This window comes from Erinaceus europaeus, chromosome 20 (genome assembly GCF_950295315.1).
Source record: "Erinaceus europaeus chromosome 20, mEriEur2.1, whole genome shotgun sequence".
Taxonomy (NCBI): domain Eukaryota; kingdom Metazoa; phylum Chordata; class Mammalia; order Eulipotyphla; family Erinaceidae; genus Erinaceus; species Erinaceus europaeus.
Genome location: NC_080181.1, coordinates 16,005,583 through 16,027,628, shown reverse-complemented (window position 1 = coordinate 16,027,628; position 22,046 = coordinate 16,005,583). Strand labels below are relative to the sequence as shown.

Sequence of the window (22,046 nt, the reverse complement as noted above, 5' to 3'; positions counted from 1 at the left end):
GGAGGGCTGACGAGGCAGAGAGCTGCTGAGGGGAGCTCACGGCAAGGGCGGGAGCGGGAGCCTCGCTGGAGGTGGCGGCCATGTCTCACAGCGGCCTGGTGGGCTGCAGGGACACCAGAGTCGGGCATGAAGGCCTCACTCACGGTAGCTGTACTTACGATTTGTAGGGAGGGAGAGGGAAGATCTAAAGGTTTTTCAGAGATAGCCTGCCCTGTCTTCCTTCTTGCTCTGCTCCTAGGGAGCTGCAATGGGTTTCCACGGTGGTGGTGCTGCTGCTGCTGGAGTGAAGAGGAGGGGTATGTGTTCCAGCAGAGGGGACTTGGCCCTTGTTGGACTCCTGCCCCAGTCTCCGTGTTACTGTTCAGGTTGCAGCCCGGGCACTGTGGAGAGTGTATGGTCAGACCCATGTTTGCATCGGATTTGGGGACCCCAGAGTGACCATGCCTTTAGGAAAACTGCTCTGGGAGCTGAGATGCGTTCTCTCTCAAGTGTTTGTTGGTATTTTCTTTAAGAACTGGAATGTAAGCAACATAATAACCTTCATTAGCTTATTGACACCCTTTACTTCTGATGTTTTATTGATTTAATGTGGGGTTACAATATTATGATGTTTTAGGGACATGGTTTCACACATACGTGTATATGAGACTTAGCACACCCACCACCAAAGTTCCTGTGCCCCCTCTTCACTTCCCTGACCCCTCCTATAACCGCCTTAGTTTTCAGAGTCCCAGCAATCAGTCTAGTTGTTGCTATGTTTGTTTTAGTTACTTGGCGTAAGTTGAAGCCTTCTGGTGTGTCTTTCACTTCCTTCTTTCTAGTAGCAGTCACCTGAAGCTCCATTTATTTGGTCCTGGAAGGCGCAATGTCATCCTTTTTTACTGGCTGAATAGTACTGTGTTTCTTTACCCGGTCTTTCGACGGATATCTGGTTAATCCCATACTTTGGGTATTGTGAACAGCACTGCTGTGATTATAGGCAGTTTATAGACTTTTATTGTTGTTATCATTTTTTTGCTGGGGCTTTACTGTTCAGCATTTTTTCAAATAGAGATGGGATGGGGGCATCAGCACTGGAGCTCCCTCCACTATGTTGGGCTGGGCTCTAACCTGGGTGTGTCCAGGACAAAGCAGGTGCACTAACCATTGAGCTCTAAACCATTAGTGCTGTTCCTCACCTCCCTTCCTGCCTCATGCATCCAGGCCAGTTCTGAGTTCCTCGCATCCTTTTTCAAATTTTAGAGTCGCTCTATGCAGATGCGGGGACAAGAGGCCTTCCTGCTCTCGCTTCCTCCCTGGGCTTAGGGGTGCGACTCCTGTGGCTGGTTTCCTTTTCCAGGAATTGGCGGGGCGGGGGTGCCATGCTGATTCTCTCAAGCTGCCAGCTGGGCCGGGGATGTAGCTCAGTGGCAGAGCGCATACCTTGTTATGTATGAGGTTTTGAGTTCAATCCCTGGGACACCCCCACCCCCCAAAAAAAATCATTCCAAACTGCGGGCCCTTGTGGGAAGACTGGCACGGGAGGAGCTCTTCTAGTGGGAACTGCTCGTTCCTGCTGCAGCCGCCCTGTTCCTCAGCTGGAGGGGCCTTTGGCAGCCACACAGGCTTGTCCCATGGACCAGGGGGACTGTGCTCTGTAAAGGGCGACCTCCACTGGGATTCCACATGCGATGCTGTCTGCACCCCATGTGACATGCTGCTCCCCACCCCCACAGGCAACCTGCAGAGCCTGCCGCCCCCCCTCAGCAGTTGTCAGTGGCTGCTCTCAAGGCCATGGAGGAGGTGGTGGCCCGGGAGCTGGAGGAAGAGCAGCAGCGGCTTCTGGAATTGAAGCACGAGAAGTTGCGGCAGCTGCGGGAGAGGCTGTGGCGGGAGCAGGAGGAGGAGGCGCTGCAGCTGCACCAGCAGAAGGAGCAGTCTCTCAGGTGCCCCTCCCCTCATGTCCTCCCTCCCTCGGTGGTAACCGGTAGCCAGTGTGTGAGGTTCTGCTGACACCTGTGCTGTCTCTAGATTTGTTTAGTCCTTAGAAAAGCTCTTATGGTGTTACCAACCCCACTTTATAGAATCACAGATGAGAACCCGAGCCAGAGAGGTCTAGTCTTGTCTCCCACAGCAGAGCTAATAAATGGCAGGGTTGAGATTGACCCAGGTACTTGGCCTCCAGAGCTTGGTTTCTTCCTTTTCTTTTTCTCCCCCTTCTTCCCTTCCTTCTATTCTTGCTCTCTCTTGTTCATTTTTTTCCTTTTACTTTTTTAAGATAGTGATCATTACAGAGGGAACTGGAGCATCCTTCCAACACACATGGTGCCTAGGGGTGGAACTCGGCGCCTTGCACCGGAAAGTCCTGGCCCAGGGCCTGTCTCCCTGACTGCTATGTCACCCTCCCTCTCGGAGCCCTGTGCTGACAGTGCCTCCTCTCCGAGGAGCTGGCCAGGAAGCCCCAGATAAGACTTGTGAGCCTGGGCTGGTCCTGAGTGTCTGCTGTGGAGACCAGTCAGAGTTTTGTCTTTCTGAGACTGGGCTGGCCAGGTGACACAATAGAGTATGGGACTCCTCTGGCCTTGAGTCCCTCTGCCTGCACGCAGGGCCTTCTCACAGTGCAGCACAGCCACTGTGTCCATGCTCCCAACAGGAAGCCTGAGGACAGAACTAACAGGCTAGATCACAGACCCCTTTAAAGGAGTTTTCCTGGAAAAAGTCCCATTAGCATGACAGACACACACACATCCCTCAGTTGTAGGTTCTAGCTATAGAGCCGCCTCGCATGACAGTGAAATCAAGGATGTTAGGGAGGGAGGGTCTAGGAGGAGACATACAGAGCAGGCAATGCTCTCTCACTCTCTCTCTCCCCCAGTCCCCAGAGAAAGGTGCTCTGAAGAGCTGCTAAGTACACTTAACAGCTTGAAGGCTAAACCATGTCATCTTGACTGGAATATCTGAATGGTAGAAAATGATTCTTGCCTTTACAGCACACACTGCAGAGTGTGTAAAACATCTACACTTCACCTAGAGAAAACAGAAATCTAGCACCTGCTACTCAGCCCTGCTAGCTGTCATGACCCCCACAGGAGCTATGACTGACACTCCTCCCCCCAGAACTGACCCCCACAGCAGCTCCTCTTCCAGCTGGCTGTAACTTGGGGCAGGGTCCACCCAATAGGTGTGACCTTGTTTACAGGAGAGGTACCCCAGGAGAAAATTCTGGTGGTTTCGGCCCTCCCCCGGGCTGCTCTATCTCCTTTCTCCCTGGGCTTGGCTGACTATCTTTTCATCCTCCCTCCAAACCTCCCAGGTCCAGAGGGGACTTTGAACAGCCTGAGGTTGTAGAGAACACCAGCATGGCAAAGGTACCTGACTCAGAGCCTGGAGCATGGTAGTTGCTCGCTGAATGCAGCTCTTGTTCTTCTGAGACGAGCAGTGTCATCCGCCTTGACCAAGCGGTCTGTCCTGCCTGACTCTGTAGAGTAGTTTACCTGGAGAACCTGCTTCGTTTACACAGGAGTCCTTCTGAGGGGTGGGGCCTTCTCCCTACTAGGGCTAGAGAGCTTACACTTGGGAAAACTTCTGGACGCCTAGGCTGACCTGGTGGCAATTATTTAGTGAAAGAGCCTGTGTGGTGTTAAGATGAAGGGAGCAGTAAAGGAAAGACATAATCTCTGATGTTCCAATGCTGGCAGCCTATGTTGCTGTGTAAAATTTACAGACACATTTCATATGAGGAGTGATTAGGCGGTGGCATATTACAGTGGCAAGGACCTGGGTTCAAGCCCTTGGTCCCCACCTGCAGGGGAGAAGCTTCACAAGAGGTGCAGCAGTGCTGCAGGTCTCTTGTTCTTCCCCTCCGTCCCCCCCCTTCATTTCTATCGAAAATAGAGTATATATTTTGAAATAGTGACAGGAACAGAGAGGCTGTTTGAGGAACTTGGAGTTGGGAAGATGGCTCTTGAGAGCAAGGATCTGGGTGCCGAATGACAATGTGTATGTGGGCTTGTCAAGTCAGAAGAGGAAGTCCAGGCAGCACAGGCAGGGGACAGACAGAAACAGAGTGCACCTCGCCATGCATCTGACTGAGGTCCAAGCTCTGGTGCCACAAAGGGAGGTCACAGCACCAGGATAAGCCTGTTGCTATGCTCTCTCTCCCTTTATCTCTGTAAATAAAGAAGTGGCCTTGGAGTGGTAGAATTATACAGAACAAGAAAGAAAGGAAGACCACCACCACCACCCAGCTACCCACACACACACTGCTTGTTCTGGGGAGAGAACTTGTTGGCAGAGCACAGGATTTGCACCCATGAGGTTCCAAGTTCAGTTCCTTCTACTGCATTTGCCATAACTGAAAGGTTGCTCTAATCTCTCATAAAAATGAAAAATATTTTAACATGATTTTTATTAAGTTTGGCTATTTTTAAAATATATTTTATTATTGGATAGAGACAGAAATTGAGAGGGGAGGGGAAGATAGAGAGGGAGAGGTGCAGAGACAGCCGCAGCTCTGCTTCACCACTCATGAAGCCTTCCCCCTGCAGGTGGGGCAGGGAGGCGCTGGGACCCAGAGGTGGAGGCTGGTCTTTTAAGACTTCACAGCCGGCCACAGGCTGGAGACCTGGAGTTGGGATTGGGCTAGAGGAAGGAAGCCCCTGTGGTGGCGGCTGACCTGCCTTTCCCTCGCAGTTTCCTCAAGGAGCGGCTGCAGAAAGCCAGCGAAGAAGAGGAGGCTCGGCTGAGGGAGGAGGAGAGTCAGAGGCTGTCCCAGCTCCGCTCACAGGTCCGGTCAAGCGCAGAGGCCGATGAGGGCCTGCTCAGGTGAGGGGGTGCTATGGGCGCCCGGTTGGGGGGGGGATTGTGTCTCAGCACCCAGGCCCACCCTGTGCTCTTCTGCCTGCCCAGGGCCTCGAAGGAGGCTTCTCTGCAGAGGTTGCGAGAGGAGCTGGAGTCTGTGCAGGAGGCCGAGAGGGCCAGCTTGGAAGCAAGGAACAGGCAGGTCCTAGAGCAGCTCCGGGGAGAGAGAGAGGCGTCGGAGAGGAGAGAGCAGGCTGCTCTTGAGGCTGAGAAGGAGAAGGCCCTGCAGCAGTTGAGGGAGCGGCTGGAGACGGAAAGGAGAGAAGTGAGTGACCCAGATGAGGAACTTGGGGCTTGTGTCCATGGCAGGGCAGAGGGATGGGCACGTGGCAGAGGGTGTTGTCGGGCAGAGAGAGCTTAGCCCAAGCCTGGGAGGTGGCTTACCTGGTAGAGTACATGCCTGTGTAGGAGGCCTGGACACCAAAGGAGCTCCACGCATGGTAGAGCCGGGCTGTGGCGCCTCTTCTCTAAGTGCATAGAACCAACACCCCAAAATGGGGTGGGGTGGCTGCTTGACTATGTACCAGATATGCACGGCCTTCAGCTCATTCCCTGCTGGCGTGCAAGGAAATTGGTGACAAAAAAAGTGATATGACCAGAAGCCCTGAGACAAGAGTCTCCTGTTCTGAGGGTGGCTGCAGTGACCTTTCTCCTCTATCCATCTCATAGTGAAAGGTCAGCTCACTTAAGGTGCTTCTCACACCTCTCTTTCTATAGTCCAAGGGGTGATGTCTAGGCTCAAAGCTAAAGTCACTTATACTCAGGCTGTGTGGAACCTGGCTTTCTCTTTAGATCTCTTCTTTCTCCCTCCCCAGAGCACTGTTCAACTCTGGCTGATGGTGGTGCTGGGAACTGAACTTGGGACCTTTGGTGCCTCAGGCATGAAAGTCTTTTTGTATAATCATTTATGCTATCTCCCCTACCCTAGATTTATTTCCATGAGGGAGTAGCCAGGGCACCGCTCAGCTCTGGTTTGCGGTGGGGTCAGGGACTGAGCCAGGGGCTTTAGGCTTGCACATCTGGTGCAGTGTCACTGCCCATCTCCCAGGCTGCAAGGGCCAGAGCTTCAGCTCATAGTCCTGGAGACCACTCGCAGCAAGTGTGGGGGGAGAACCTCCCTGAACTGCACCCCCGCCTTGGGCTTGGGTTCTGTTAGTGGTGCACTGACCCTCACTTGGACCTTCATTTGCTGGTGGACTTCAGGGCCTGGGCTGTTCTCTTCTGGGAGCTAGGGGTGGTCTTCTGGGCTCTTCTTTCCCTGCTCTGAGTCCATCACAGGTATTTTGTTGTCTGCCAGGCAGCAGCCGTGCTGGAAAAGGAACATCTGGTAGAGCTGGAGCGGCTGTCTTCCTCCTTGGAGGCCAAGCACAGAGAGGTGAGGTGCAGCCGCTGCACGGTTGGGCATCTGAAAGAGGCACCATCACCTCTCGGCAGTGTTCTGAGGGTCATGTCTCCGCGCACCCCTGCAGGTGGTCGCTGGCCTCCAGAGGAGGATGGAGGAGGTGCAGCTGCAGGAGAACCTGGGCTGGGCGGGGCAGCGCGTGCAGCAGATGCTGGAGTATGGGCAGGAGGTGAGTGGGTGCGTCACTACACTGTGTGACAGGTATACCTGAGGGATGGGGGAGTGTGACGCCCCCTAATTCCTGCGTCTGCCCTGTAGCTCAGCGCCCTGATGAGGGAGAAGCGCCAGGAGGTGGAGCGGGACCATGAGAGGAAGCTGGACAAGATGAAGGAGGAGCACCAGCAGGTGGTGGCAGAGGCCAGAGAGCAGTACGAAGCCGAGGTGACCCCAGCACACACTTCCAGGCCCCTCCAGCTACAGGGCAGGGGGCCTAGCTGTCAGGGATTGTGTTTCTATCCTGAGCACCATGCTGTGGGTGGCCAGTAGTGGTTTTTTTTCCAGGAAAATTGAGAACATCCAGCACGTGGGCCAAGAGCGAGCAGTAGTGGTACTACAGCGTTCTCTCTTCCTGCCTTGTAGTTAACAGCTCCCTACTCAGTCCTCACAGCACTCGTGAAGGTGTGTCCCTTCCATTCCCAAAGGCAGGATCCTGAGGCCTGGCTTGTACCAGCAGCTCCCCAGCTCACAGGCAAAGATTCCAGTGCAGAATGCCTCCAAGTTGGTCACAAGTCTAGGATGCCAGGGGAGACTGGCAAGAGCTAAGCAATGTTGACCTCTTGTCTGCCCACCTCCAGCCTCTGTGCTCACGGAAAGGCTCAGTGAGCCACCCTGGTTTGGGGGGAGCAGTAAGTGGTAGCTGCAGAAACGACCTGCACCCCAGATGCCTTGGTGAACTGTGGGTGACTACCTTGCCCACCCAGTTGTGGCTGTGAAGAGGAGTCATACTATTTCCTCCTCTGAGCACAGCCTCAGGCGTCTCAGATCTTAAGGACATGGGCTGTGGGGCGACGGCCATTTCCCAACACTGCCCCCCACCCCATTACAGGAGAGGAAGCAGCGGGCTGAGCTCCTGGGGCACCTGACGGGGGAGCTGGAGCGGGTGCACCAGGCCCACGAGCGGGAAGTGGACACAGTGCGGCGGGAGCAGGAACGGCAGCTTGAGGACCTGCGGCGGCGGCATAGGGAGCAGGTGAGGCCTCACTGCTACTCTCTGGGCCCTGAGCTGCTGGGGCCCGCTCCCCCTTTCCGCACTCAGAGCTATTTTCCCCTTTCCTCCTCCACTTCTGTGCAGGAAAGGAAACTCCAAGATACAGAGCTGGAACTTCAAACCAGAACTACAGATGTCAAGGCCAGGTTGGCTCAGCTGGATGTGCAGGTAAGGCAGAGAATGGGAGCCCCACCCACAAAGGGGAGGGTCTGGAGAGCATCCCAAGGCCTTGTTACTTCCTTCCCAGGAGGAGAGTGCCCGGAAAGAGCAGCAGAAGCTCCTGGACTTGCAGAGGCAGGTGGCGCTGGAGAGCAAGGTGTGTTCCCCATAACTGACCCTGCAGACAATCTTAGCTTTTAAAGATCTTTTTATTTACTGAAGGAGGGGACCAGAGCATAATTCTGGCATAAGGCATTGGTGCTGGGGCTTGAACCTGCAGCCTCCGGGATGGACGATGGTGCTCTGACAGGCTGGGCTGTCTCCTCTCTTCTGCTCCCAGGAAGCCCTGGCCACCCACCAGCTCCTGGAGGAGGAGAAGAAGGAGTATACCCACCTGCTGAAGTCAACCCGGTATCTGCGGGCCTGCAAGTTGGAGCTAGAGACCCAGGTGGGCGTGCTGCGGAGACAGTGTGAGCAGCTGCAGACATGCATCAGGTGGGTGGCGTGGCTGGGGGTCCTAAGGGGCCCCTTGTGTATCTGCTGGCGGATCTGTATCATCGTGTGACCCTCTCCCCTCCACCAGCGACCTGGAGGCTAAAATTCAGAGGATGCGGGAGGTGTCCCTGAGGTGCGAGCCCAGTCTCCATATTGAAGACCTACAGAAGCCCCTGGAGACGGTGAGCTGCTCTGTGCCCCCACCTGCTCTATAGACAAGCCTGTTGCCATCTACTCCCCTTGAACTCAAGGGTCCCTTTCTGCACCCTTAGAGCAAAGAGGCTCCCTCTTCTCTTACCCAGAACCAGGAGACCGACCTGTGTAAGGACAAGTAAGTTCTGACAGCCTGTCTTCTTTTGGGGTGAACGTGACGGTGGTCACTGGTGGGGGCAGGAGGCTTCTCGCTCACTAACCCCTCCCTGCCTGCAGTGTCCAGCACTACCTCTCCACAGAAGGGCTGGCCCTGCGGAATGCCAAGGAGTTCCTGGCGTGGCAGACACGTTCCATGAGGAAGCGGCAGACGGCGCTCAAGGCCGCCCAGCAGCTCTGGCGACAAGAGCTGGCCAGTGGCCAGGATGGGACCATGGACCCATCGGGCATCCAGGCCCTGGAGGAGGTCAGGAGCTGTCCCATCACTCACCTTTGACCTCTCCTCCAGCAGTCGTGGTGAGGGGGCTCCCTGGATGGGCAGCAGAGTGTGTACACATCCTGTGTGAGAGAGAATACAAGTGAGGCTTTCATTCCACCTGTCCATCTCTTCACACTGAATTTTTTTTGTCTCCAAGGTTATCAATGGGGTTTGGTGCCTGCACGAGTCCACTGCTCCTGGCAGCCATTTTTCTTTCTAAATTAATAGAACAGAGAGAAGGACATTTCGAAGACCACTTCACTACTTGTGAAGAGTCCCCCATGTAGATGGGGACCCAGGTCCTTGTGTGGTCATGTTTGCCACCATTTGGCCTCTACATAACCCCTTGGTTCAGAAGTGAAAAGGCCTTTGAGCACAAAGCTGACTTCCTTCTCTGATGCTCTCAGGGGTCTGGCAGAGGAGCATGTGTAGAACCTCAAGTATTCAGAGCTGGGGAGGGACCACACTCCTGGTATAAACAGAGGACAGGCCCCCAAAAACCCTTCCTCTGCTGAAGCAGCAGTACTAACGGCCATTTGGTTAGTGCTAAGCATGCAACATACTCCATCTCATTAAGCCTTCATGACTTAAAAGCATCTCTTTCAGATGAGACCCCAGTAAAATATTTGTTCACCTTACCACCCACTGGCAGAGCTGGGGTCACATCTCCCCTCCCTGACTGCAGGAGAACAGGCACCTGAGTGAGATGAAGTCGGCTGTGAGGAGAGGCCACAACCTGCTGAGGAAGAAAGAGGAGAAGCTACACCAGCTGGAGTCGTCTCTGTGGGAGGAGGTACTGCTGGGCTCTTTGTGCCGGCGGCCTAGCTGCCCAGCAGGGAGAGGGTTAGGGCTCCTACTGTCCCCCCCACCCCTGCAAGGATCCTGAAGAGCCTTGGTCTGAATAATGTTACCATGTGTGAGGACTTAGCTGCAACCCCCCTTTCCCTGGGGGGGGGGCTTCACTATATGTCTCTCCGTATATATGTATTTCTTTTTGTCCCCAGGGTTATCGCAGGGGCTTGGTGCCTGCACAGGCAGTCCACTGCTCCTGGAAGCCACTTATTGGATAGGACAGAGAGAGGGAAAGATAGACACCTGCTTCACCGCCTGTGAAGCTACCCCTCCCTGCGCCTACTGCCTGATGCCCCTCCATATATTTTTATCAGAGAAGGGGAAAAAAGTCTGGTGGTGGTGAACTCTAGTGGCAGCAACCACCACTTCTCCCCCTCAGGTGACAGAGGACGACCCAGACCTGAGAGGAGCCACCAAGAAGGTTGTGACCTTTGACCTCAGCGACACAGAGGACCCGATCAGTGACAGTTCCGAGTCCCTGAAGCTACCTCAGAGTAAGTGGTGGGGGTCTGTGGGGCTTGGCAGAGGGGATGCTGACTGAGTGGTCCTTCCCTGCCCCGCAGTGAGCGACCACCTGCACAGCTCTCTGCAGCAGATCAGCAGCCAGCTTGCCAACGTGCTCAGCCTTCTGGGCAGCCTCAGTGCCCGGCCACCACCCTTCTGCTCCACGCCAGCGCCACCCCCTCCCCCCCGTGCCTCAGCCTCCACCCCTGCTGCTTCCATGTCCAGCCGCTGGGCCTGGTCCCCGGAGATGAGCCCCCAGCGCTCCCCCTCCATCACCCAAACTGTGGACGACTTCCTGGTGGAGAAGTGGCGCAAGTACTTTCCAAGTAAGCCTGCCTGTGGGCTCCCTCCACTATCTGGGTGCCCGGTGGTCATTTCCCCTTTTCATATGGTAGGACAGAGGGAGAGACACTCCTGCTTCACTGCTCGTGAAGTGTCTCAGCTGCAGGGGCTTGAACCCAGGTCCTCATCACTGTTATTAAACAGTGCTAGCCCAGCTGTTGTGACTCCATAAATTCCCCCCTCTACTCCTGGGCCAGCTGGAAGTTGGGAAAAGTTTTAGCAAAAACAAAGCCTGACCTGTTCAGGACAATTCCAGCTCACCTTTAACATCACTCCCTGCACTGTCTTCTCCCTTTGCCAGCTGGTGTCCCACTCCTCAGCTGCGGCCCTGCCCCCGTGGAGAGCAGATTGGGCTACGTGTCTGCCAGGTAGGCCTCCCAGTGTGCACAAGCCCCTGGCCGCAGAGGCTGACCTACCTAACTGGCTCTAGCCGGTGCCTTTGTCTCTGCCATCCAACACTGTCCGCCTCACCCCTGTCCTGCTGAGCAACATCTGCAGCGAGAAGGGTGCCCTGTGGGAGAGACAGATGGGCGATTATTTAAGCCAGTTATTAATTTTCCCTTCATTTTGGCCCTTGCCAAATGTACCCCCATGACAGACCCCCATTCTAAACCCCCCCCCCGGCTCACTTGGCAGCTCCAAAGTGCTAGAGACCCCAAAAGGCTGCAGCTCTTCTGAGGAAAGGGCAGTGGACACCTGGCCTCCATTGCGGTGCCTGACCCCTCTCTGCCTCTCCCCAGGGACCAGCTCCGCCTCATGCAGCGCCCCCACTCCCAGGCACCCCCTGGGAGCAGTGCCAACTTTCAGGGCATGTTGGAGGCCAACCGGAAGTGGCTGGAGCATTTTAGGAATGACCACAAGTCGTATCCTTCTGGCTGCACTCCCAGCCCCTTCCTCCTGTAGATGCGGTACTCGTGGGACCCCGTTTGGTGACCTCAGTTTTCCTTCACTTTGTCATGATCTCTCTCCTCAGTGCCCAAGGCCACCCCAGGCCTCCTGCAGCTGGGCCTGGATGATCACAACAGACTGACCGTATATCACTACAACTGAGGCCCCAGGTCCCCACTGATCTCCCCTACCTCAGCCTGCGGAGATGGCTTTTTTTAATGTTCCCTCTTAACTCTCTCAGGATTGGGCTCTTTTGCCCAGAACTGGAGGCTGCAGGGCCTCCAGTGAGATTCTTAGGTCTCAAGCACACAGCCTTTGAGGAAGCCGGTGAGCTGTCAGTAAAGGTGGTTCTTGGCTTTCTTTTTTTTAATCACCCTGGTGGGCTGGCTCGACCCCATTTCTCTGCCCCGTTGTTTAGAGACAATAGTGGAGGCTTTCTGTTTAAACAAAGGGGCCATTCTTACAACTGCAGCATATCGAAGCCAGCTCACTACTCTGTCTCCTACTCACTCCTTTGTAGGTATCTGTCTCCCACACCTAAGGAAAGTCCCTGTAGTTCTCCAGTTCATTCTGTGTGCCTTGGGACTAGCTCCTGTGTATCCTACATGAATTAAATCTCTGCAGGTCCGTTTTCTCCAAGGCTGTTAGTTGTGTGGCTTACTTGTGAGGGGCATTGAGACAGGGGAGGTGGGGGGCTGAGTCCTCTGTCCTGGGGAAAAGAGGACGGTTTAATAATCATGGCACCCCTCCTGGGTCTCAGATATGGCGGTCACAGCAAATATATGATGTAGAGCTTTTCAGCTCCATTTCTAGGGAGAAAACTCGGCCCCACCTCAGGCCCCTCTGCCAGTTCTGGGGGGTGCTGATGCTGGCTCTCTGCTGCCTCCCTGTGAGAGGCCCAGCCAGCCAAATAGGTGGATTTTCCTGCTCCAGTGGTGTGAGCAGCTGACACCCAGACATGGATCTGTAGCAACAATAATTCTGGAGACCCAGTGGGAACGGAACTGAGTACCCCTACTCTGTGTTCAGCTTCCCGACTGCCGGGCTGAACAGAGGCAGTGAGCTAGCATTCTCCAAATGCCTTCTGACGTGCACAATTCTTCCTCACACAGCCTGGGAGGTGGGCTTAGTTCACACTCACACTCAGGCAGAATGCCTCCAGCTGAAGGCCACCCAGGACTACAGGGAGGAGCTGCTCAGAACTCACTCACCACCAACCATCTGGTCTCCTCTTTGAATCTCACACACACCATTCCAACTCTAGTAGAGTTTATATGAAGACAAGAGTGGATGCCGTTTTATTCTCCCTTTGCTGGTGGGGGAAGGACCCTTCCTTCTTCAGGTCAGTTCAGAGCTTTCTTTGCCAGAGCTTTTCGGGAAGATGGCTGCTAGGCCTCCCCACTGCTATGCACATGTTCTCCACAAGATGGCAGCATGGGGGCTGGGCAGGACACTGGCCTTTAGTTCAGGCTCCTGAAACCTCTGAGGCCTGAACAAGTTCACTCTTTGTCAAAAAGCTCCAGGCCTCAAGTCTACTCTGCTAGGTCAGAGGCTCACTGCCTGGCTCAACTTTGGTGACTCTGAGGGGTCTGCCTTGCGTGGGAGTCAGAATGCCTCCTGGGACCTGGGGGGTGGTTACACCACCAGCTTTTTCTTGGGGGAGGAGCACGGGACAACCGATGCTCTAAAAACTGGTGTATCTGAGGCCGGCCAGGCAGGCCCCTACCATGCTGGGGGAAGAAGCTTCAGTGTTGTGGTGTCTTCACTCTCTCCTTGACAATGCCATCCTGGGGGCCAGGAGACAGCTCACCAGGTGGAGCGCACGTACTGCCACATGCACAGACTAGATTCCAGCACCGACATGGGAGCACGATAGACTGTGGGGTGGTGCTGTGGCCTCTGCTTCTCTAAACAAAAGTCATTCTGGGAGCAGTGGAAGGAGTTTCATCAGCACTACCTGATGTCCTGATGAATCAAGATGGTTCCTTTATGTGGTGGGGTGTGTGCGTGCACACTAGTTGCAGGCCTCACCCCCCCCCCCACCATCTTGGGCAAGTGGTGGCAGAGCCACACTCAGCTGTAGGGACTGTGGCAAGAGAAAAGCACAGGCCTGCCCTCTCTGCACCCCTGAATCCCCACATGGGAACTCTAGCTGACACAGGGAAAGCTGGTGCTTTGGGTGACAGGCACCACTCCATCAGAGTGGGCTTGGGGAGATGGCAGACTGCAAAAACTGTTTATGACCCAGAAATGGCCAATGACTTTTATGTGGTGGGAGAAGCAGCAATTAGAGGTTCTACTTCAGATGATGCCTTGACAAGATGGCACATGTGCAGACAGACTTGCGCCCTCAGCCCCACTGTAGACTAGAAAGCACGGTGTACCATTTACCTTGTATGAGGACCAGACCCTGGCCACCACAGAGCAGCAGCATGTAAGGGGGGGGGCAGAGAGAAGCCAGGCCTTGTCACCTCACACTGTCCCTGGCAAGCTTAGAGCCCTGTAGGTGATCTGACTTTAGAGAATCTGAGAGGCTCCCCCAGTAGGATCTCCCTCTCGAACTCAGGCTGGGGTCCCTGACTGCCCAGAGCACAGGGGCTGGCACTTGAACCCCAGGAACTCCAGCCCCAGCTGGCCTGAGAGGAAGGCTCTCCTCACCTGGGCCACATCAGCAAGTTCAGGATCAGGTCACCTTCAGCTGGGTCTGGACCTGGGACGCTGGGAGCTTCTGGGTTCACGAAGGCAAGGGGGCATCTGGGAACTGAGCAGCCAGTGAAGGGCAAAGACCAGCCTGCCTTAGCTCCTGGTTTGCTCCTCCCTGGCACTGGCTGCACTGGTGTGAGCTATGGCTTCCTTCCTTTTTTTTTTTTTAATGTCTTTATTTATTGGATAGACAGAGCCAGAAATTGAGAGGAGGAGGGAAGAGAAATAGGGGGGAGAGGCAGAGAGACACCTGCAGCCCTGCTTCACTGCTCGCAAAGCTTTCCCCCTGCAGGTGGGGACTGGGGGCTCGAACCCAGGTCTTTGTGCTCTGTGACATGTGTGCTCAACCAGGTGCGCCACCACCCGGTCTGTATGGCTTCTTTCCTGTGTGAAAGAAACTCTAGCTCCTGTGAAATGAGATATTTTTCTCCGATGGCTATTGTCGGGGTTCTGTATATGAATGATTCCGCTGCTCTCAGTAGACTCCCTTTTCAGAAAAGGGGCGTGTGTGGGGGAGAGAGATCACTACACTATCCCATGTGAAGCTTCCTCTGTGCAGGTGCTTCCATGTGGTGACTGGGGATTCGGATCCAGGTCCTTGTGCATGGTGTCAAGTATGTGCTCTCTGCTAGCCAAGTGGCACACTCGCTTGAGTCCACAAGTTATTATGCTCAAGGACCTGGGTTCGAGCCCCTGGTCGCCATCTGCAGGGAGAAGCTTCACAACAGGGGAAGCAGGGCTGCAGGTAATGTCTTTTTCTCTCCCTATTTCCCCTCCTCTCTCAAGTTTTCTCTGTTCTATCAAATAAAAAAAGAAAAATGGCCACTAGTAGGAGTGGTGGATTTGTCATGTAGCCATCAAACCCTGAGCCCCAGTGATTACCGTGGTAATAATACAAAACAACAATAACAAAAGTGGACTGAAAACAAAAATGGCTGAAAAATTCCCTTATGGCCTCAAACATCTCAGATTTCAGCAGTGCCACACCAAGGCACATTGTAACTGAATTGTGAAAAGAAAGAGACTTTATTTACTTATTTATCAATCTCTTTTCCTACAGCACCACTTACTTAGCTCTGGCCACTGGTGGTGTGGGACCTGGACTGGCAAGATGGCTCACCTGGGAGCTGCCTGTCCTGTCACATTTTCTCACTGCATCAAAGGGCTGGGGCACTGCAGGAGGCTTCAGTGTGTGGCCTCACTCTCCCATGTCTGTGTCTTGAGATCTCTCTCTCTCTCTCATAATTTAGCCTGGAGTAGCACATAGCCGCAGCAGTGATAACAATAAAAGAGGGCCGGCAAAATCACTCTTGGATAGTGCTTTGCAATGTGGATGACCGAGGCTTGAGTGCAGGCCCCACTGCATCCACTGGTGGTGTGGTCTCTTTCACTCTCTGCTTCTGTCTCAAGAAATAAAAGAACTAGGGTTGGGTGGTTGTTCATCTAGTAGAATACACACATTGCCATGCTTGAGGACCTGGGTTCAAGTCCCCAGCCTCCTCCTGCAGGTGGGGGGAAGCTTTGTAAGTGGTCAAGTGTGTTGCAAGTGTCTCCCTCTCTGTCTCTTAACTTTCAGGGGAAAAAAAAAAAGGCCACCGGGTATGGTGGAGTAGTGCAGGCACTAAGCCCCAACCAATAACCTGGGGGCAAATCAACAAATGAACCTGAAATCTCTTGCATGCAAGTTCTCTGCACAATCACTAGCTATCCCCCACCACACTACACTGTTATTTCATCTGGGTCAATTTTTCAGATAGAGAGCAAGATAGGTCTCCCACCAGTTATCAAAGTTCCCCCTCCATGAATAAGTATCTTATAGACTACAGAAAGAAAGACTATTATATTAGATGAAGTTAAGAAAATAACATACAGCAAAATGACACATCCAACAAAGAAACAGAAACCATGCAAAAACCAAACCAAACATGGACCTCTAAGTTACATTAACTGCTGAAGTGTCCCGCTATATGGTATACCTGTGAGAAAAATTTAAATCAGTAATAGAGAACAGTCATGTAGTAGGGAACCCCAAAGATCACAAGCAGATTTTCCAATAGAAACTTCTTAGGTCAGGACAAACTGAGGGATATATTCAAGTTATTGAAAGGAAAAACACATTGTAGGAAGTCCATCACCACTCAACCCAAAACCTGTGCTTTAGAACTGAAGGACAGTGGTCTGGGAGGTGGCGCAGTGGTCAAGTAAAATCTTAAAAAAAAAAAAAAATTAAAAAAATAGAACTGAAGGAGAGACTTTCATGAGAAACAGCCAGGGATTCGCACACTGGACCCGGCTCACAGAGACACTGCAGTGCTCTGTGGGTGAAGCCATGCTCACCACCTTGTGGAACGAGCAGTGTGCAGGGTGTGGCTGACAAATATATGCTCGGACGGGATTCTGGAGTGTGGCAAAGGTGGCAGATAATTCACTTACAATACTAGTTAACATTTAGCAAAAAGCTGGGGAGGGTGGTGGCACATATGTTACAGTGCAGGACCTGGGTTCAATCCCCCAGTCCCCACCTATAGCGCGGGAGGCTTGAGTGGTGAAGCAATGCTACAGGTGTGTGTCTCCCCTTTCTCCTCTCTTGATTTTTCTGTCTCTTTCCAATAAAATAAAATTGAAAATATTTTTAAAATCAAAAAGGATTAACAAAAGAGCATATTTCAACTAATGTGTCATAAGTTGCATAGTATCAACCTCTAGTGGTAGGGAAAGGTAAATGAAACCATAGGTGGAGCTTTGTGATTTTATTAAAATTATTAGTAACAGTGTTGGGCTGGGGGGCAGCCCACCAGAATCTCATGCTGGAGGCACCAGAGGTCCTAGGTTCAATCCCCAGCACCACTGTAAGTCAGAGCTGAGCAGTGCTCTGCTAAAATAAAACTGGGTATTATGACTTTAAGGTATTTGTGCAAGCAAGACTCATGGCAACCACGAGGGGAAAGCCTGTGCTAATAACAGAAAGAGCAGGATAAAATCAGCCAAAGCACGCTGGTACCAAAGGACAGCACAACATGACACAAAAGACCGCAGACTAAGCAAGGAAGAAAGTCCACAGAATTACAATAAAGTTCGTATACACTGACAACTAACTACTTTATCTCACTTTCAGTAGAGTTCTCTTTATTTTGCATTGCTAGGGCCTCGTGTGTGTGTGTGATTTCACTGCTCTGGGCTGACGTGTTCACACGCATGCAGAGACAGAGACAGAGCACCAGAGCTTCCTCCAGTGCCATGACACTCCCATGTGGTATGTAGGGGCTCAGACCCATCTTGCTTGGCTACCAGCTGGGCTGTCTCTCTGCTCCCATGATGTCCCCCTGGTAGCAGGCAAATCCTGTGCACTTCCGCTGAGGTCTATGCCCTGCCCCTTAGTACTTGTTTTAAATGTGAATAGATTAAATTTTTCATAAAAACATAAAATGGGGCCAGCAAAAGATCTCACTTGGATAGTATACTGCTTTGCCATGGGCATGACCCAGGTTTGAGTCCAGCTCCACTGCACTGGAGGAACCTTTGGTTTCTCTGTATCTGAACAAAAGAACAGAGCGCTGATGCCCTGTAGGTGACAAAAACAAGCAAAGAAATGCCAAAAGACAGAATGGCTGACCGAATGAAAAAAGATCCACTGACATACTGCCTCCAAGAGACTTGCAGTACTAAAGTCTCACACTGAGGCCGAAGTAGACCCCGGGTAGAGCACACACTTCACTGTGCTCGGGGATGGAGGCAGAGGCCAGGCAGGCCCTGCTGTCACAGGAGAGCAGTTGACAGGGCAGCAGGGGGAGCTCCCTGAATGAGGGAGCAGTGCTGTGATGTCTTTCCTTCCCTCTCCCTGAAATAAAAAGGGGGGAAAACTGCAGGTAGCAGAGGAATTGTACAATTGATGAACTCTGACACATACACACACACGGTAAAATATTTCCTCTCTCTAGTGACAGAGGAAGTGAAAAGAACGACCACTAAAGCTTCCTTCCTCCAAGGTGGTGAGGCCCACTATGGGTTGTACATATGATAGAACAGGCACGCTATGCAGGTGAGCTATCTTGCCAACCCTGGTAAAATATCTCAAGCAAATGGCAACAGAAAAAGAGATGGAGAGGGGCTGGGTGGTGGCACGCCTAGTGAGCCCACATTACAGCGCATAAGGACTCAGATCACCTGTGGGAGGCAGACTTCACAAGCAGGGAAGCAGGGCTGCAGATCTCTCTCCCTTTCTATATCCCCCTTCCCTTTCAATGTGTGTCTATCCAAAACAAAAAAAAAAAGGGAGAGCTACCAGAAGCAACTGGTCATGTCACTATATAAGATACAGCTATACGTAAATAGCATTAAATGACAGAAATCATGGTGAGTTCTTGTATGATTCAGCAAATCTTAGCCATGGGATTTTCAAAGTAAACCAAATTCCCAAGTATCTAGGTTATAAAAATAATTATTTATTGCCTTCTTAAACTCTAAGATAGCAAGAACCTTCCCCATTCTCTACAAAACCCTTATTTCTCCCAGTCCTGGACCCTCTGGAGTGTGGCTCGTTCTCCTGCACGCTTCCCTAGAGCCACACCGTTGATACCACAATTGCTGATCTCAACCAAATCAATGCAACCAGTGCCACCTCGACATATTTCACTTCGGGTTGTGTCCAGAGATGCCAGGCATAGAGTATCAACCTTTCAGCTCCATTCTCTGGCGAGACCTTTCCTAGCTCATAGGACTGCACTTCCTAACAGTCACAGAACCTAGATATAGACCAGGGCCCATGACACAGAGCACATGTGCGCATGTATCCATCCGTAAGTTATGGGAAAATATACACCTTAAATTAAAAGTGCTTAACAGTTTGTTATGATACTGGTTTGACTCAATAAGTGCACCAAGCAAGTAGAAGGACCTAAAAAGACACTTTAAAAAAAAATTGAAGTACTTAAGTATTTTCTACTTAGACCTAGATATCCTGCTCATCTACTTCCTATTTCACTTCCCTCAATCACTCCAAGGATAACCTTGTCAGACAAAATAAGGACTACACAAGCTGGATAAGGGCAAGAGGCTGGCATACTTTAATGATGGCTCTTTTGGTCACCACCAGGCCACCCCATCAACCAAGGCCCTAGATAGAGAATCCTGGGATTCCCATATAGACTTGATGGGCCTGGACCTCTAACAAATCCCTCTCTCTGCTGTCACTGGTCATCTCCATCAGGAGTGACATCACAAACCCTCAGTGTGGGTCAACAATAGTAGGGACTGACCCATTCTCTGAAGGGAGGTTGTGTCAAAACACTCTGCCACTTGAGGAAGGTGGGTCCTGCAATGAGTGCAGCCTAGAATGCTGCTTACTATGACCACAGAATGTGAGCTCAGACCTACAGGGATGCAGAGGTTACACAGGCTCCTGAGCTGAATATGGGCCCCAGATCAAAATGATGGGGTTTTCACTTAATGATATTTATATACTTTTCCCATATTTAGGAGCTACTCTCTGCTCTGACCCTGTTTTCAAGTCCTATCTCCAACTCTGACACCATCTCCCCAGACAATACTTTTAGCCCACCTTCATGTTAGCTGTTGGGCTCAGGCAAAAATTAGTAAAGTCATGAGCCCCTTGGAATATACCTAAAATAGACCTACCAGCTTTTTCCAAAACAGAGACCCCAAATCTCATCTGCTATATCACCTTTAGGTTCCTGATCATTAAGCAATCTGTTCCGCTTTTTATCTTCATGCTTTTTCAGCCACCAAATTGTAGATGCTACCATGACACCAACCTGATCTCCCTGGGCAGATGACCTTTACCAATGTGCCCTGGAACCTCACCTCTCCAGAGCCCTGCCCCATTAGGGAAAGACAGAAACAGGCTGGGAGTGTGGATCCCATGTGCAGCAGAGAAGCAATTACAGAAGCCAGACCTTCCACCTTCTGCACCCCATAATGACCCTGGATCCATGCTCCCAGAGGGATAAAGAATAGGAAACCTTCCAATGAAGGGAATGGGATGCAGAAGTCTGGTGTGGGAATTGTGTGAATTGGACCCCTCTTATCCTACGGTCTGGTCGACTACTAAATTTAAAAAAAGTAAAAAAAAAAAAGCTAGACAGATAGTATGAACTTTATTTTTTAAAGATTTATTTTATTTGATTCATATGAGCTAGAGAGAGAGCAAGAAGCTACGCACCACCCTGGTGCCTATGGTACCTGGGATGCTCACAGATGCCTCAGGTGTGCAAGTCCAGCTCTTTATTAGTCAAGCTAATTTTCTGTCCACAACAAAATACTTTTTAAACTAAAATGATTAGAGACTAAAGAGGCCACTACAGTGGCAAAGGAATAAGTCATTAAGCCATTAAAAAGAGGTAACAACTGTAAATAAATGCATGGTCAATACTGGGGTATATAAATACTCAAACAAAAAAAAACTGAGCTAAAAGGAGCAAAAACAGCATGACAGTGAGCACTGGAAAGCTTAATACTCCTCTCAGTGGTTGGATCATATGACAGACTAAATAAGGAAAAATAGCACATCTGAATAACACTGTAGACCAAATGAACCTAACAGACATGTACAGAATATGAATTCTGTCTGACAACAGCGGAATATACACTTTGCAAATCACATTTTTTAAAGGACAGGTCAGATACTAAGCTACAAAAATAAGCCATCTTCTCTGAAAACAATATATAAAACAATAAATCAACAAAACGAAAACTGGAAAATTAACAAACATGGAAATGAAGCAAAACTCTACTGAACAACAAGTCAAAGAAGGATGAGGAAAAAATTTATCTTGGGACAAACAAAAATGTAAACACAAGAAATTAATGTGTGTGGGCATCTGCAAAGGCAAATCTGACCAGGGAGCTCACTGCAAGGAACATTTAAAGTTTTCTTCTTCTTTTTTAATCTTTATTTATTTATTGTATACACACAGCCAGAAATTGAGGGAAGGGGATGATAGAGAAGGAGAGAGAGAGAGAGACACCTGCAGCCCTGCTTCATTACTCATGAAGCTTTCCTCCTATAGGTGGGGACTAGGGACTTGAACTGGCTCCTTGCACATTGTAATATGTGCACTCAACCAGGTGCACCACCACCTGGCCACTGAAAGAATCATTTATCCAAAGAAGAAAGACTCCAGATAAATAGCTTCACTCTATGCCTTAAGGAACCAGAAAAAAAAAATAAGAAAAGAACAAACCTAGCCCACAGTTAGCAGGAGGAAGGACATTAACAGATTACGACAGAAGAAAATGGCAAAGACTAGGAAAACAAAAGAAAAGATTCAACAGTGCAAGGCGACAGCATAATGGTTCTGCAAAAAGAAAATAATGTCTCAGGTAGCAAAGGTCCTGGGCTCAATCCCCAGCACCACCATAAACCAGAGCTGAGCAGTGCTCTAGTAAAATAAATAAGTAAAATCATATACCAAACTCAGATTTGTTTCTTTGAAAGAAAAAAAAATTGACAAATTTTTTCTGGACTAACCAAGAAAAAAGAAGGCCCAAAATAACAAAACTGTAAATGAAAAAGGAGACATGAGAATAGGTATCATAGAAACAGAATCATAAGGAACCACTGTAAACAACCATAAGCCCATACATACACAGGACAACCTAGCATAGAAAAATTCTTTTTTTTTTAGTTGGATCGATAGCCAGAAATCAAGAGTTATATATATAGAGAGAGAGACAGAGAGACACTTACAACCCTGCTTCACCACTTACAAAGCTTTCCCCATGAGGGTGGGGACTGGAGGCTGGAACCTGGGCCCTTGAACTTTGTTAACATGTGCACTCAGCCATGTGTGCCACCACTGGCCCATAGAAAAATTCTTAGAACACATATAAAACCACCAAGTTGAAATCAGGAAGGAATAGAAAATCTGCATGGAATTTTTTTTTTTTTTTTGCCTCCAGGGTTATTGCTGGGGCTTGGTGCCAGCACTACGAATCCACTGCTCCTGGAGGCCATTTTTCCCATTTTGTTGCCCTTGTTGTAGTTGTTATTGTTGTTGTTATTATAGGAC

The 22,046-nt window shown here is 51.0% G+C and overlaps 1 protein-coding gene across 1 annotated transcript in view; it reads left to right on the top strand.

The window, feature by feature from the left end:
* Positions 1–11,955, top strand: part of CEP164 (centrosomal protein 164) — an 87,727-nt gene extending 75,772 nt beyond the window's left edge. The window contains exons 16-33 of the mRNA XM_060179999.1: positions 1,716–1,925; positions 4,672–4,803; positions 4,888–5,104; positions 6,137–6,214; positions 6,309–6,410; positions 6,500–6,622; positions 7,287–7,430; positions 7,533–7,616; positions 7,696–7,764; positions 7,948–8,102; positions 8,191–8,284; positions 8,375–8,433; positions 8,532–8,718; positions 9,416–9,523; positions 9,962–10,089; positions 10,150–10,412; positions 10,730–10,796; positions 11,169–11,955. Coding sequence (XP_060035982.1) covers positions 1,716–1,925; positions 4,672–4,803; positions 4,888–5,104; positions 6,137–6,214; positions 6,309–6,410; positions 6,500–6,622; positions 7,287–7,430; positions 7,533–7,616; positions 7,696–7,764; positions 7,948–8,102; positions 8,191–8,284; positions 8,375–8,433; positions 8,532–8,718; positions 9,416–9,523; positions 9,962–10,089; positions 10,150–10,412; positions 10,730–10,796; positions 11,169–11,331 — 2,383 coding nt within the window. The 3' untranslated portion in view covers positions 11,332–11,955. The remainder of the gene's footprint in view (positions 1–1,715; positions 1,926–4,671; positions 4,804–4,887; positions 5,105–6,136; positions 6,215–6,308; positions 6,411–6,499; positions 6,623–7,286; positions 7,431–7,532; positions 7,617–7,695; positions 7,765–7,947; positions 8,103–8,190; positions 8,285–8,374; positions 8,434–8,531; positions 8,719–9,415; positions 9,524–9,961; positions 10,090–10,149; positions 10,413–10,729; positions 10,797–11,168) is intronic.
* Positions 11,956–22,046: the final 10,091 nt, after the last annotated feature.